At 47.8% G+C, this 16,708-nt stretch overlaps 1 protein-coding gene across 2 annotated transcripts; it reads left to right on the forward strand.

Annotated features, from left to right (window-relative positions):
* Positions 1 to 520: 520 nt before the first annotated feature.
* TSKU (tsukushi, small leucine rich proteoglycan) lies at positions 521 to 15,795 on the forward strand. 2 transcript variants are annotated; one of them, XM_065729912.1, is made up of 3 exons: positions 521 to 682; positions 3,519 to 3,604; positions 14,420 to 15,795. In XM_065729912.1, the coding sequence occupies exon 3, from the start codon at positions 14,427 to 14,429 to the stop codon at positions 15,483 to 15,485; it is 1,059 nt and encodes a 352-aa protein (XP_065585984.1). In that variant the 5' UTR covers positions 521 to 682; positions 3,519 to 3,604; positions 14,420 to 14,426; the 3' UTR covers positions 15,486 to 15,795. The 2 variants fall into 2 exon arrangements, with proteins under 2 accessions (XP_065585984.1, XP_065585985.1); XM_065729913.1 differs by lacking the exon at positions 521 to 682 and adding an exon at positions 2,931 to 3,208.
* The last annotated feature ends 913 nt before the right edge of the window (positions 15,796 to 16,708 follow it).

Raw genomic sequence — 16,708 nt, forward strand, 5'->3', positions numbered from 1 at the left:
TGAGAGGTCATTCCCAACTTTAATGATTCTATGAATACAGGTCAGGAGAAAGAGGAGAGGGGAATTCTGAAGTTGGCCCACAAAGGCAACGGGGCTATAAATGATGGTCCTTTGTGGAGCCACGAGTCGGACTCAGTGAACCTCATGGGTCCCTTCCAACTTGGGATATTCTGATTCTATGGTAAGGGATTTTACCCAGGGGGTGAAAAGCCAGCTTGAAACATACACATTGCCTTTTTCTCCAAAAAGGGAAAACAGCCGTATTTCTTTAGTGGGGTCAGGCAAAAAGCCCCATTCGTTTTGAGGGGTCACTCCACAATTAAGTTCACAAAGGAATAAAGGGAGGGGGGGGGGGGGGGGGGTGTTCTATCAGGAGTCGCCCAGCAGAGCGCAAGTCCTGCCTCCTTCCTCCTCCTCCTCCTCCTCCTCCTCCCAGATGTTCCCTTGTGTGCAGCCATCTGTTGAGTTCCCTCCTCCCTCCTTCTGCGGGGAAGGGGCAGCCCGCCTGCCCGGCCAGCTGCACTCCTCGGCGGCGGCGGAGGAGCAAGAGGAGGAGGAGGAGGAGGAGGAGGAGGAGGAGGAGGAGGGAGGAAGGAGCCTCCCGGCCCCCAGGCTGTGCTGCTGCCGGCACCCCGCCGTGGGAACAGGCACTGCATGCCCGTAGGAGTGGGAACCGACCCCGGTCCCGGTGAGTGCCGCCTGCATCCTCTCACCACGCAGAGCTGAGGGGTGGGGGGAGAATCACCCATCCCAAATTCCCTATTTTTTGGGGGGGGGGAGGGAGGGAGTAGGGAGGGCTGAGCCGCCCCGGGGAGGTGGGGCTGCGCTGCGCCGGGAGGGGGGAGATGGATGGGGACCCTCCCCTCCCCCACCCGCAATGTCTCCGAGTGGGGAAACTTTTGAGGTGCGTTGAGTTGTGGGTTTTTTTTTTTGTTTGTTTGTTTGGTTGGTTGGTTTTTTTTTTGCCACGCGTGGGATCTCAGCGACGCGGCGGTGCGGGGTCATCTGCTCCAAAAAGCGGAGAGGGGATGGGGGGTGGGATGGGGGTGGAACCACAGAGCCCTGGGCTGGGGGCAAAGCACTTTTTCCCTACTACGACCATCCCCAAGGGGGGAGGTCGGGATGTACGCCCCCCCCCCCACCCTCATCCCCCCTCCCCAAGCCCTGCTTGCTTCCTCCCTACTCCTCCCTCCGTTCAATGGTGGCTGCGGAGCGCTCGGAATTGCCACGGCTGCAAAGTAATCCGAGCAGCAGCTGGAGGCTGCGCACCGCCTCCTGTGCCCGGCTTCAGCTCTTCGGTTTCACACAGGGCTCCCTGTCTCCCCTCCTCTTCCCCCCTTCTCTCCCCTCCTAGCACCGAGAGATTTTCTTTTTTTCATCCAGTATATATTTTTTTATTTTATTTTTTATTTTTTGGCTGGGTTCTTAAGCTGTAGAGGCTCGCAGGAGTCGCATAAAGGTAAGGGGAAAATAAAAGAAGGGGGGAAAAAGAGAAGGCAAAGCTCAGAGGATGGGTGAGGAGAGTGCAGAGGGTGCTGGAAAGATAAGGGAAAAAAAGCTCCCGCCTGGGAATTTCCCATGGCTCTAAGTGGATTAAGCTGGAGGGGAAGGTGTGTTTGGGGAGGGGGTAGGGAGAAGCAGCGCTGGGTTTGTAGTGTGGTTCTCTTGGAAGAAAAGAAAAAAGAAAGAAAAAAGGGGGGAAAAAAAAAGAAGGAAAAAGGAAATGGAAAAAAAGAAAAAGAAAAATGGAAGAAGGAAAAAAAAGACGAAGGAAAAAAAGACAAAGGATAAAAAGAAAGGGAAAAAAGAAAGAAGAAAAGAAAGAAAGAGAAATGGGAAAAAAAGAGAGGAAGGGAAAAAAGAAAGAAGCAAAGAAGAGAAATGGGAAAAATGAAAGAGAAAGAAAGGGAAAAAAAAGAAGAAAAGTGGAAAAAAAAAAGGAAAGAAATGAAAAAGAAAGAAAAAGCAGCTGCCGGTTGTGACTTTTGAAGCAGGAGGTCAGAAAGCACGGGGCTCCCTTGATAACGCACACACCCTGTAAACTTTTCAGCAGCACCATGGAAACTTCTTATTAATGCTGCAGTCATTAAGAGACACAGAGGCCGGCAGATTTATTAGTGCAGCCGACCACAACACATGTCAGCCCTCCCGAAACAAAGAGCTCCTCTGCCTGGGATGGGAGGGAAGCCCTGGGATGGAGAGAGGGGTTCAGGTCATGGGGAAGTGGCATTGCCTCCGTTAACTGGCGTTCCCCATTGCAGTCAGCAGAGCCCTGATGCAATTTGTTGGCAGCGGAGGTATTTGGAGCCTGGGGAGGTACACGGTTGGATGAGGTGGTACTCCAGTTGGTTGGATGAGATGATCTGAGAGGTCTTCTCCAGTCTTAATGATTCTGTGATTCATCGAATGGGATTGTCTTAGGGGTCTTTTCCAACCCTTGTGATTCTATGGTCAGTTGGGTGGGCTTATCTTAGGGATCTTCTCCGTCCTTAATGATTCTGTGATTGGTTGGACAAGGTGATCTTAGAGGTCTTCTCCAACCTTAAGGGTTCTATGATTGGTTGAATGCAGTGACCTCAGAGGTCTTTTCCAACCGTAATGGCTTTACGAGTCTGTGAACCGAGCTGTTGGTGTTGGTCGCGGCAGCTTCGAGACGGAGGATTTCCCCGGGTGCCTGCCATGCTAAATCAGCTGCTGTCAGCCTGAATGAGAGCATTCACTGAACATACAGTAGGAAACTTGTCTCTTGTGGACACTGTGCCATTGCTCTGCAGAAAGCAGCCGGTGCCCATTGCCGGCATCGCGCTGAAATATCGCATTGATCGGCACTGCCGCGCTCCATCGGAGGCACACGAGGTTTGATTGCAGTGCACGGGTGCTGGGGATAGGGAAGCTTAGAGTGATGGCAATGCTCTAAGGGATGGCAATGCTCTAAGGGTACACCATCCCTGGGAAGATTGACAGAGTTCAACTTGGCTGCCTGCTCTGGGCAGCCCCGCGGTGCCAAAGCAAAGCGAGTCCGGCGGGTAACGTCACTGTGTATTGGGGCAGGGCATGGCAGCTCTTGGTCCCTTTATAACCCCTGGGAGGCAGTGCCAGCCCTGGGAGGCTGTGGGACGGGAGGTGCTTGTTCACACATGGGTTATAAACAGCGTTGAGCAGTGCTCTGCTCTCCCCATTCCCATTGCAGAGGCAGCGGGTGCACAGGGTGGGTGCTGCCGGAGGCACTCGGTGAATGAATGGGAACAGCTTGCACACAGGGAGCAATTGAAAAGTGCCCGGAGGGAGGAAGGACGTGGCATCGCAAGGGAGCGTGATTTCTGATAGCAAAGTGCAGCAGGGAAGACTGCAAGGTCCGGTCGAGGGGTGTGCTGCATCCTTATTTTTTCAGACAGAGTGTAAGGAAATATAACAGTACTGAAAGGGTGGGAGCAAAAAGCTGTAAAACAAAGAAAAGCGTACAAAATCTATTGATTTTATTAATTGGTTTTTTTTTCTTTTTTTGGGGGGTGATATAGGAAGAAGCATCCAGTGCTCGCCCAGCACTGCAGTGATAGCAGTGTGTGCCATCCACCCCGGAGTGAGAAGGAGCCAACAGAAGGAGGTGAGGCACTGCCTTCCTGAGGTTCAGACTTTTCCCTCCATCCCTAACTGCTTTTTCTCCTCTCACACTCTCTTCTCCCTCCTCCCCCTTTCCCCAGACAGAGGCTGAAGGGGGGGATATAAGACAAGGGGCATCCTTGTCCACAGCCCTCCTGACCCCATCGTAGCAATACAGTGGGGCTGGAGCAGGCAGCAGCCACAGCACTCTCAGCCTGGAATGGCTTCAAAAGAAACTTCCGAGCAGTGAGATGCTGGGGCCGGGAGGAGATAAAGGCTGGCTCGAGCAAGCCCTTTCTTGTATGAAAACTTGGCACCTGGACCCAGCGAGACGAATGTATGGCAGGCTCCACGCCATTCATTCTTGGCCAAGGAAGCCTTGGGATTTTCGTTCCTATTGCAATTTTATTTCTTTTTTTTTTTTTTTTAATTTCCTGGAAGCTGCTGCCGTTGCTTCTCGGAGGATTCGAGACACGCAGCAGGGAGGGGGAGGAAGGAAATGCTTTCCCTGAGAATCTCAAAGACTGCAGGGGATTATCCCAACCTGGCTGCTGCAGCACGGGACATTCCTGAGTTGCATTAACCAGGCTCCAAACAGAGCAGTGGCAAGCTGGAAAAAAGCACTTTATCTTGCCTGCAGCCTAGCAGAGGGCCATGTGCTGTGTGTAACAGCTGAGTGCTGGCATCTGTGGGGCTTGTTTCCTCTTTCCCCAGCCTTGTGATTCTGTTTTGCTGTATGTGATGCTGACTCCTTGCCTTCCTTTGATCCACTCCTGGTTGTGATGTGAGGGAAAGGGGATGAGACCCATCTGAGGGATGGAGGAAAAGTGTAGCTGAAGGAAACATGGTTCCCTCTACAGGAACCAAACTCTGGGTCCTCCTGAGCCAGTAGACAGTGTGTGGCTTGGAGGTTAAGGGCTCTGATTCCTCCCTGTCAGGGTTACCTACAATTCTTAAGGATTTTTTCAAAGGTGTGCTGAAGAGGAAAAGAAATAAGACTTTTTGTTTGACTTTGATTATGACATCACCAGGCAAAATTCAAACTTAAAGGCAAAGCCCTGTTGGGCAGATTGGGTGTGCAATACGAATCCTTACACCCATCGTATCTGAAACTCTCCTAGTGGGGCAGGATGCGTTCCCAGCCCCAAATCACCTCTGAATAGAGACATCTGCAGCTAGATCTATGGCTCATGGGACTACAGGATCATGGAGGAGCTCTGAACGTGGCTCATGCTCTGAGGGAGCACTGCTGTTCTGAACTGTCCCCAAATATCCCACTGGGATGTCCCTATCTCTGGTGTTTGCAGTACAGTGCAGGGCAGCCCCCAGCATCTTTGGAGGGAAAAATGGAGCAAGGAGTCAGCACCATGCTGGACATAGAATAACAGAACCATTAAGGCTGTTAAAGACATCTACTCCAACCATCAAGCCATCACCCATGCCCACTAAACCATGGCTGACCGTACAGGGACAGATTTATAAGGCTGCTGCAAATAGAAAATTCTGGGTCTTACACAGCTGTTGAGCAAAATTGGGTCAAATTAGGCTAGGACGTGGCTTAGTGCAGAGTTAAATGGTAAATCGCAGATGGTTTTGAGCACCCTGGGTGACAAGTCATGTCTGTGACATAAGTGTCAGCACAGTCGTGTTGGATAGGAACTTCCCCATGGGCTGAGAAGCAGAGGAAACTCATCTTGGAGTGAAAGTGGTGGATTTGAGGCTTGTGGTGGTACTTGCTTGTTCACCTCGCAGTCATGGGACCAACCACTGACACCTTTCTCTATAAAACACCATCCAAGAGGAAATAAGAGAGATTTAAGTTTGATAGGAGGAAATTTCTTGCTCAGAGGATGGTGAAGCCCTGGTACAGGCTGCTAAGAGAAGCTGTGGTTGCCCCATACCTGGAGGCATTCAAATCCAGGTTGGATGGGGCTTTGGGCACCTGGAGATGTCTCTGGCCGTGGCAGGAGCTGGGACAGGATGGGCTTTGAGGTCAAACCAAACCCTTTCAACCCAAACTGTTTTATGATTCTATCATCACTAGGGACGTCAAGGAACATCTAGGGTAGGAACCACAGTGGGACTGTGTTCCTTTGTTAGCTTTACCTAGAAACACCTTTCCTTTCCCAAGGCCCTTCTCAAATCTTGTAGGGCTTAGCAAATATCTCACGTGCTTCTCTGGGGTGGAGGCAGTCCCTGAAGCCCCCAGTGATGCTCTGCTGGGCAGCCCCCATGCTGAGTATCCCATTGTTCACAGCAGTCACGTTGCAAGAATTATTGGCACTGGGGAATGCCGGGAGGGGAAGGAGCCTGGAGCCTCCAGCTGTGCTGTTTGCAAAAATGACAGCCAGGATTGTATTTATTATCTCCTCAGTGGAGGGTCTGCAGCTGCACACTGACAGCCACAGGCAGCAAAGAAGCCTGGAGATTATTGTGAGGGGGAAAAAAAAGAAAGAAAGAAAGCCACAAAAACAAATAAAAAGCCCACAAAGAAGCCCTGAGCCAGAGCAGCACCACAGGACACCCAGAGTAACTCTGCCTCCCTGATTTGTCCTCCCTTATCAATGCCCCAAAAGGGAGGGCTGTGAGGAGAAGGGACAGTGGGATTTGCTGCATTTCAGAGAGCTAAAGCATGGGATCCTCTTAAAATCCTCCTGTTGGGAATGGAGGCTCTGCACCTGGATCATACTGGGGCAGATTTCCCTGGCATTTTCATGTCATTTTGACTGGGCAGAAGGGACCGAGGTGTGCTGTTAGAGGAAAGCTTGCATTTGGATAGCCAACTTGTAGCTTCAAAGAGAAAGAGAAGGAAAACCTTCATAGGTACAGGGTACAGGGTGAGCTATTTGTGTCTCACCAGGAAGCAGAGGCATCACCGTGGGAGATGTCACCTTCCATCACTATTCCTCCCCTCTCTCCCATCCATCCAGCTCATCCCTTCCAGAGGAGCCCATCCATATCCATGTCCTTTCCATCCATCCAGCTCATCCCCTCCAGAGGAGTCCATCCATATCCATCTCCCTTCCATCCATTCAGTTCATCCCTTCCAGAGAAGCCTATCTATATCCATCTCCCTTTCATTCACCCAGCTCATCCCTTCCAGAGGAACCCATCCATGTCCATTACAGTCCTCCTACAACCATCACATCAGGGTTGTTGAAAGCACACTTCATCAGTGGTGCATGATATACCGAAGAACCTCTAGGAACAGTAAAAAGCAAGAAGTGTAGGAGTCTTCCTCTTCCCATGGTGCACATCTTAATGTTTCTCATTGATGTTCATCCCACAGTGCACTCCTCTTGGGTTATATCATGTCTCTGGGAGTTAGAGTGGGACTGCATGAAGCTGAGACTCAGATATTGGACAGCATCATAAGCACTGAGGCTATAGAAACTTGCTGGGGTGGTTTTAGCTTTCAGTAACTGACTAGCAAAAAAAAAAATAGACTTTGTGCTAAAGGATAAAATACAGGTGTTTTATGCTTTAAAAATTCATATCAGCTTGGTTTATTTAGTCTGATGTCCTGACATCAGAATTGGACAGAGAGGAAGGGAAAGCACCCTCAGCCCCATGTTGTGGGCAAAGCAGTGATCTGTCACTTCAAACTCGGTGTTACGCAAAGTGGATGCAGCCCTGAAGGACTTAATCCTGCTGGGATTGCCCTGGGGCATCAGAGCATCATTATCCCCTCCCCCAGATAATGGGCAGGAGTCCTCTGCTGGTGGCTCCACTTGGCCCCTCAATGTCACAATACATCAGGGCTGCTGTAAACCTAGGTGCAAACTTGCCCAGCTCCCATTTGTGGCAGATGCAGTGTCAAATGGCTGCTCTATCTGCTTGATTGTGCCAAAATAGCTCCTCTCATTTTGGTGTGATCCCCCACAGGGGTGATGCTGGAACTGACCCTGAGCTCCTGAATACCTCTTGGTCATCTGATTTGACTGTGTTGGGAATTGATTCTGATGGTGCTTCCACAAAGCCACGCGGACCTGGTTTTGGTGACAGGTTGATGTGATGAGTTGGTGGTTGGACTAGATGACCGTACAGGTCTTTTCCATTCTTAATGATTCTATGGTTCTATGGTATGGTCAGGAGGTGATGGTGAGAAGATGCTCTTGCATTAGAACTGCCTCCTCCAGGCACAAGCAGAGCTCTACGTGAGGCTGGTGAGCAAAATCAGTTTCAAAAGACACAGGAGACCATTTCCCCCCACCACAAGAAACAGTTATAACCTGAGAGCAGGAACCAGCCATGTTTTGGCATCGGATGTAACTCAGCTGGAACTCGCCCTATGGGATGGCAAACCTGCCCACACAGGTTTCCTTTTGTTCAAGCCAAAAATACCCCACTACACACCTTGGTTTCCTCCCGGAATGGTGCTGGGGGGATTGCATAAGTGGAATAAACTGTTAGTAGTTTAAGCACTCAGATGATAAATCACCCTTGGCTTCTTGCAAAGCAGATGGGATTTGTGACATGAACAGTTGGAGCAAAGATTATTTTAAAAGGGCTCTCAATTTCTTTTGTAAAGAAAGGATTATTATTTTTTTTAACTTTAAAAAGAAATACTGCAGGGACTGCTTGAGTAGAGCAAGGGATGTCATTTAATCCAAAGGCAACAAACTGGAGGGGTTGGGGGTGCTGAGCTCCCTGTTGACCATTTATGAGTCTCCTTTGCAGCCTGGTGGGCTGAAGGGCTGCTTGATTTTGTTTTGGGATTGTGAAACACTTCTGATGCTTGTTTAGCTTTGTTCTTGCTAATCTTATCTGTCTCATCCCTGGAACATTCATGAAAATCACCATGGAGGACAGGGAGCAGTCCCAGGTGCTGGTTAATCATTGCTTTTTGGCTCAGCAGTTTCTCCATGTCTGGAGCTTAGAAAAGCACATGGAAATTATGGAGCTTTGTGGAAAACAGGGAGCAGTGTCTTGCTTTTCTAGCTATTCCACGTCCCAAATTCCCCACTTTTTTGATGAGATTCAAGCCTATATCAAGCAATGATAGCCTTGACAATGTGGTTATTTCCACCCCCAGTTTGGTGCCTATTGCTTGTAGTTCCCACATAACCTGCTAATTGAGGATTCCCAATGCCACTCAGGTAATTAGTTGCTAATGATTCCCCTTTGGTTGTGGAGTTCCCGACCAAATGCAAACGGGGTGGTTTCACATCCATTATTAGAAATCATCAGGAATTCATAGATAATGTATATTCCCTCTCCTAGCCTGTATTTAATTCTGACTTTCAGAAGTGACTAGAAAAATGGAGAAAAAAGCATTCATCACTTCCCATGACTTCAGCCCCTCTTCAAACCATGGAGACAGTAAGGGCCAATGATGCCACTGCAATAAATCAGCACCCCCAGCCCAGAGCTGGGGATGGAAAAATAGGGTGAAGGATAAGGAGAAGATGGGGCTGCAAACCCCTTTCTTCTTTCCATATTTTTGGAAAAATAAGGCTATTTAAGCAGCATTGCACTACGCATTAATAAACCACCTTTGATAACTTATCATCCAAAGGTGATGTGAGGGGCAGCTCCTGATGGAGGGAGCCCTTGAATCAAGTGGAATTAGAAAATGCCAAGAAATGAACCCTTCATCCTGCTGTCATCAGCACCTATGGAAGCTCCAATAAACTCCCCCAGACCTATTCATTGGAATTCAGGATCAAACCTAACCTAATAGGTGCTTTGGTTCTCATTAGATCTCCTACAACCAAACACTGAGAGCAAAACCAAGACCCTAAACTGGCTAATGGAGTAAGATACAGCCAGCTCAGGAAACCTTGTTCCTATCTACACCAAAAATCGTTGAATTATAGAAGCATTAAGATTGGAAAAGGCAACTAAGATCATCTAGTCCAACTATCAGCTCCTCTGTAAGAAAGCATTTGTTGGTTTAATAAGCTTTATAGAGGGGACTAAATATATCTCTTTGTTGTATTCACATGGGGATCCCTTCTTTAGCAAAGAGCAAAAGCCAGAATGACCTTTACTTTCAATGGATTCATAAAAAATAAAAAAGAACAACTTCTCAGCAGCAATTGCTTTATCGCAGGAGGAGTGTGTGTTCATGAGTCAAGAGATAAATGGTCTCTTGTAGTCTGGCTTGAACCAGTTTTGTCTGCTCACAGTGATGTTTGGGATCCAATTGTGGTTGCAGCTGTGGTGTTGTTAGGGCTCAGTGTGCCAGAGTTCACACTGGAGATCCACAGCTGTTGTTGGTGCAGAGCCCTACCTGATGATCACTCTTGTTTTATGTAATGAATAAGGAAAATGTTTTTTAGAAAGGCCATCCCAGTTGAATCTCAGAGCTTCCCAAGTATTGAGAGAGAAAGAGCAAACTTAATCCCTCATCTTGCCTTGCCTTGCCTTGCCTTGCCTTGCCTTGCCTTGCCTTCCCTTCCCTTCCCTTCCCTTCCCTTCCCTTCCCCTCCCTTCCTTTCCCATACCTGTCTGCAGGATTTATGACCTCTATCACAGCCAGCTATGTTTTCCAATAGCCTTTCCTTTTCCCTGCCTGCTGAGTTAGTGAAGCCAGCCAAATGGGCCTTGCTATGAAGACTTTGCCTTTTGTTCACCTGTCTGATGCAGGAGGGAGAAGAGAAAACCTGAATTTTCTTCTTGATTGCTTAACACAATCCCTCTATCCTTTAGTAGCAACTCTCACAGGAGGACTCATGCCCTTCCTTCTTGCCTCTTGCCCTTTAAGGTTACTGTAATTGTTGTCAACCCAGAATACTACAGAATCATAGAATCATTAAGGTTGGAAAAGACTTCTAAAATCATCTACTACAACCATCAGCCCATCCCCACCATGCCCACTAAGCCATGTCCCTCCAAGGCTCTTGAAGACCTCCAGGGGGAATGACTCCACTGTTTCCCTAAAGTTTAAGAAGAAAATTGACAACAAATCTGGAAACTCTACCCAATCTGTCCACTATGCTTTAGATACATAGGAATTCACATTAAGCATGATTCGTTCGTGAGATACTGTTGAGAAATCCTGTTCTCCCCATTCCTGTAATTCTGATTGCTGCATGGGACTCAGGTTTGGAGGATGTAACCAGGGATGGGATGGGAAGCAGCACTTTAAGGATCATTCTGCTCCACCTTGGTCAAGGGAGAGATGCAGTGTCTTCAAGTATGGGTCTAGTCGTTGTCGGATTCACCCCTTCACGTCGTCCCCAATGAGGAGATGAGACCTTGATCAACAGGCTTCTGGCCAAGGTGGGATGTAACAGCAGTTCCCACTTGGGTGAAAAGGAAGTTTTTGGGATGAGTTTGGACTGCATATTAGGAAGAATTTCTTCATGGGAAGCCAGGTCAGGCATCAGAATGGCCTGCCCAGGGAAGTGGTGAAGTCTCCATCCTTGGAGGTGTTGAAGAAACACGTGGACGTGGTGCTTAAGGATGTGGTTTAGTGGTGGTCTTGATGGTGATGGGTTAGTGATTGGACTAGGTGATGTTAAGGATCTTTCCCAACCTAAATGACTCTGATGAAGTCTCAGCTGTGGATCACTGGACAAGTCTTTAAGAAAACAGAAGGAGAAAAGCAAGCAGAGTGAGAAATGTGAATTTGCAACAGTGCCACAATAGGGCTTTATCCCACACCCCCAGCTTGGGTTTCCTTTGTGATCTGTTTTTAAAATCAGAGAGACTTTTATGGTCTTTTTCTCAGGGAAGTTGCAGCGAGGTTTCTGCCTGGTTCTTGCTAACAGACAGTGCAGAAGATGAGCAGTTCTGCAGATGTGGGGAGCTGGAATTTGGGGCAGAAGGCTGACAACCTGCAGAGACCTTGCTCTGACCTTGACTCTGTTACCCACCACTGGATCTCCTTGGGGAGTGGGGTTGACTCAGGATATTCGCCATGCAGAAAGGATGAGCTAGATATAAAGAGCCCTGGGGAGTGATGCTTCATCCCAAGGAGCTCCTGGGAGCTGTCAGGATGCAAAAATACTTTCGCATCATGACAGCCATAGAAATGAAGATGTCATCAAAGAGAATAGGGCAAGCCAGCCCAAAGTTGATCACTTTCCCCTGGTGGCCTTCCCCCACATTCTTAGTGACTGTTCCAGGTCATGGGCCCAAGGCTTCTGGCATTGCCTCTGGGTGAATGTCCCCGGTGCTGCAGGAGGACAACTCATCTCCCTTTCACGACAGGATACCTTGGCCTCCTGCCTTTATCAGCAGAGTATTTTGTAGGCAGTCATCCAAAGGCAATTGGATGTGGTTTCAAATACACGCTGTACACAGATGAACTGTAAATGCCTGTGGCTTGTTTTTTTCCCCATTTCAAAAAGATGGATCGATTGCTCCATGCAGCAGTGGAGCATGCCCATGCCTGACTAAGCTCTTTTCTGATTATCTGGCAATATACAGGACGCTTTTTCTTAAACTAGAAGGCGATCAGCAACTTTATTTCTCATATCTTTTATCAGCGCTATTGACCAAGTGGCTTATTAGCCAATGACTGCTTCATGTCACTCCATTAAGGAGTTTTTAACTGGTAGTAACGGATTGCATCTCACCAATCTCACACTGAGATGCCTTTGGAGCTTCTGGGGTCTGATCCAGTGCCCCTAGAGACAAGGAATGGGATGCCAGCAGGAACCAAACTGGAGTTTCAAAGGAGAAGTCAGGAGGCTAACGGGATCTGGGAGAAGAGATACCACTAATATCTGAAGAAAAGAGATTAAAAAAAAAAAAGAGAGAGGTGTAATTAAGCCCCTCACCGCTGATAGGGGGCTGACACTAAGGCAGGTGCTTCCCTGTAGATGAAACATTTAACACTGAGGGTTTTTTTTAGTTTCCAAATTGCTCCTCACACTTCTCTTTTCCTCTGGTAATGTTACACATCAAAATTTAGAAAAAGAAATCATCGTCTTCACTTTATGAATGATTGCAAAATGGAGCAATCTGAGGTCTCCCTGCGCAGAACCAGAGTGGGGGTTGACTGCAGTGACATTAAGAAAGGGATATCTGGAAATGTGTCTGCAGAAAGGAGCTCTCTCTGCTGCATCCCTTCTGCTCACAAATGTTGTTTTTTTCCTCAGGAAATGCTTGAGATGGGCTCATCTTACTGGTTTTCTGTTGTTTCTACAGAATAACGTACCCCGGAGGATTGCGTGTGGGCTTTTAGCAATGCTTTGGTTGCAAGGTTTTTGGCCAGAATCCCAAACCCTGCTCTCTGGTCACAGGAGATGTAGGAGTTACTCCCAGATAAGTCATATCAGTGATCGGTTGATATTTTGGCCAGGCATTTTCCCCTTTGCACTTCTTTGGCACATGGCAACTCATCCCACGTGGGTCTCGTGGGAAGGAGCACGGTGCCAAGAAGACTACACTGAAAGGGGAGAGAAACTGCTGCCGAGGAAGGCTGAAAGGAGGTGTCAGCCCCTAGGAAATGGCTCTGGGAAGATGCCTTGGACAGATCAAAGGGTGTGTGGGAAAGGTGGTGCTACAGGGATGTTAGTATAGTGCTTTTAAACAGTGGTGGGAAAAGTGAGAACAGGGACCAGGAGGCTGAGAAGGGGATGGGAACGTGAGCTTAAAAAAGGATTTTACTTTGCCTGCTTGGGTGGGAGTTTTCTTTGTTGCCAGCCTCCCAGAGACCTTATTTGTAAGGCACACAGCCATCACCCAAGACTTCAGCTGGAACAAAGGAGGCTGGCTTTGGAAATCACTGCAGCTGCAGTTGCCCGTGGTTGTGCACAGTTGCTGCCAGGATGTGATCAGAAAAGGGCCAGCAGAGGTGGGAAGTACAGATCAGCTCTCTTCCTCCCCTGGCTGCAACGATGGAGGGAGATAAATGTCTCAGATGGTGGAGGATCAGAATCAGAGGGGTGGAGAGATCTCCTTGCCTCCTAGTATTGTTAATCAGGAAGAATGGTTAATTGGCAAAGCTCTACAGGGTCTCTGCATGAAATAAATTGGCTCTCCCCACTCAATGCCTTTGAGAGAGGCGGGGCCCACCACAACACAGTGTGGGCTAGATCCAGACGTTCTTTGGTTCCCTTGGTAGGTGAGGAGCCAAGTAGCCATTGCTTGTTCTGCCTGCCACCACCCAGAAGAGATTGGCTTGAGACGCTCAACATAAAGCAATGAGTCCATCTGCTGACACACATCTAAATTTGTGTCTGAAATCAAAGGGAGGGAGACATGCTGCCCAATGGCAATAGGCAGCCTTCTAGCTGTTCATAGAATCATAGAATATCCCAAGTTATAAGGGACCTGTAAGGACCATCCAGTCCAACTCCTGGTCATCAAGACCAGCTCCTGGAAGTTGGGCTCTTGGACATCTTGGAAGATGCTCTGATGGCTCCATTATCTCTGTTGTCTATAGGAAATTTGAACAGAGCTTCCATGTTTCGAACCTGGTGCTCCTAATTCTCCATGGATGCTCTGACATGATGAGATCAGTGTGCTGAAGTTTGCCAGGCCATCAAAAGTCTCAGGCTATGAGCTGTCATTTAGCCTCATGCACATTCCAGTTGAAAGGGTGTATCTTGGGTAGGTTTTGTGTTAAGGCAGCCTATGGTTCTTAGAGCAAATTCCCAGCTGTACACTAATTTTGTTTCATCTGCAAAGATTGTTGACTGAGGTTGGCTTTCTTTTCTCCATTAAATTCCTACTGGGGATCATAGCATGAGAAATATGGTGTTTAGGGCATCCTTGCTATTTACTTATAGTTAATGAGTACTTTAACAGAATACTTAATCTATCCTTTTGGAAAGGTAGGGAAGAACACATAGCTCAAACTGTCACATTCCTTCAGTAAAGTAAGGCAATTAAATCTAATGTTTGTCATCTTGTTTTCCAGGTCAACAATGCAGTTCTTAGCCTGGTTCAACTTGCTGCTTCTCCTTCCGTGTTTCAGTACCACCAAAACCTGCTTCCCTGGCTGCCACTGTGAAGTGGAAAGTTTTGGTCTCTTTGATAGCTTTAGCCTGACTAAGGTGGACTGCAGCGGAATAGGCTCACACATTGTTCCTGTCCCAATCCCCCTGGATACCTCCTACTTGGATCTGTCCTCAAACAAACTGGAAACAATCAATGAATCAATGCTCACTGGCCCTGGATACACCACCCTAGTGAGCCTTGATCTGAGCTACAATAAAATTGCCAAGATTTCCTCCACAACCTTCTCCAGACTTCGCTACCTGGAGTCTTTGGATCTGAGTCATAACTCTCTGGAAGTCCTTCCGGAGGACTGTTTCTCCAGTTCTCCTTTGGGTGACATAGATTTGAGCAATAACAAGCTTTTGGATATAGCAATGGACATTTTTGCTTCAAAGGGTCAAGGAAAACCCCTGAACGTGGATCTATCCAATAATATGCTCAGCAAAATTACGAGGCATCATGAAAAGAGCGTCCCCAACATCCAGAACTTAAATCTTTCTGGAAACAGGCTAAAGTCTGTGCCAAACCTCCAAGGCATTCCTCTTCGATACCTAAATCTTGATGGCAACCCTCTAGCCAAGGTTGAGAAAGGAGACTTCAAGGGGCTGAAAGGTTTGATTCATTTATCTCTCAGTGGCCTCCGTGACTTTAGAGAGCTGTCTCCTTACAGTTTCAAGGAATTACCAGCCCTTCAAGTTCTGGATTTATCCAACAATCCTGACCTAAGGTCACTGACTGCTGAAGTTATCTTTGGCCTGAACTCTATACAAGAGCTCAACCTCTCTGGGACCGGCGTGTCCTCCTTGCCAAAGACTGTGCTGAAATACCTTCCTTCCCTCAAAAGCATCACCTTGAGGAAGAACATTCAGTGTTTCAAGACCATCAAAGAAGGACAGTACCACCGACAAATCGGGCTGACAAAAAAAGAGGTCCTCAGCTGCCACGACAGCCATGGGGCTGTAGCAGCAGCGCCTTACGTTTTGTGATGAAAGAGAAAGAAAGGGATTGGGAAGTTGAAGTGGGAGGGTGGGGGGGCTTTGGGGTTTGCACAGATGTTGGACTGAGCTGGCTTGCAGTGTGCCTTTTGTAAAACTGTCAATAATTTATATATTTGTATATGCCAATACTTGATTGTTTGTGGATTTTATACACTTGCAAATCCTCAGTTGCGGGCCCCAGATTCTACCCATTGTGTTTAGGGGCTGCATAGCTCAAGAACAGATGGACACTGGGGACCAAGATGGGTCTTGGGGCAGAAGAGCTACTGTGGTGAAAAACTCCATACCCCAGACCGGTCTGTAGGTCACTGGTCTGCACCTCAAAACCTTCCAACTCTGTAGTTGTTGGTTTCTGAATCCATTGTTCATTCCTGTTTTTAATTATTGTTCCCCAAGAAGTGCCTTCTGGAGGTTGCCTTCCTTAGCAGCACCCTGTTCCTTGTCATGCACTTTCAGTCGGAAGAAACATTTCCAGACAAACCTGAACACAGTGTGCTCCTAATGTGCTGGTTTTTACATGATATTTGCATTGATGTGCAATGAACACTGAGTAAGCAGAGTTTTCCACTCTTTTCTCCCTGTTTTCCCATCTTGATCCTTTGTATGTCAGATTACTTTTGGTCTAGCCTTGGCAACCTCCTGTTTTTTTGACATTAGTGAGACATCGACACGTTGCAAAGAAGGAGAAGCATCTCCCCCAGGAACAAGCTTCCCAACAAGCAAATTAACTGAGAGACCGTGTAGCCTAGCTTTAAAAGAAAAAAAATAATTCCATCCTTCCTTTCTGGGTAAACTTGGAAGGAAACAGTGGTTTTCATCTCCATGACCTTAACAAGCCAAGAGGCAGAGGACTCCAGAGCAAGCTGGCTCCATCCTGACATTCTCCAGCTGAACTCAACATCTGCAGCTCAGCTGGGATCATGTGAGGCAGCTTCCAGAACGTGCAAGAGGAAGAAGTAGCACAGATGCCTGTAACCCTGGAGCAATTTGCCTATCACAGGAAGGATCTTGAGGTATATTTTCATTCCAGTTTTGCAGCTTTTCTTTCTCTCACACGGCTTCTTGGCTGCCATCAGAAAACTGATGAAAAGCTTTGTCCTTGGAGCATTTTTTCTCCACTCTGAAATGTTGGCAAAGCAAAGGGGAGCTCCCTTCATCCCACTTCTTCACCAGGACAGGAGAAAGTGGGTGAAGGCAGCCATGTGTGAAGC

This window comes from Cyrtonyx montezumae, unplaced genomic scaffold, assembly GCF_038088225.1.
Source record: "Cyrtonyx montezumae isolate F1298 unplaced genomic scaffold, pur_monq_1.0 scaffold_12, whole genome shotgun sequence".
Classification (NCBI taxonomy): domain Eukaryota; kingdom Metazoa; phylum Chordata; class Aves; order Galliformes; family Odontophoridae; genus Cyrtonyx; species Cyrtonyx montezumae.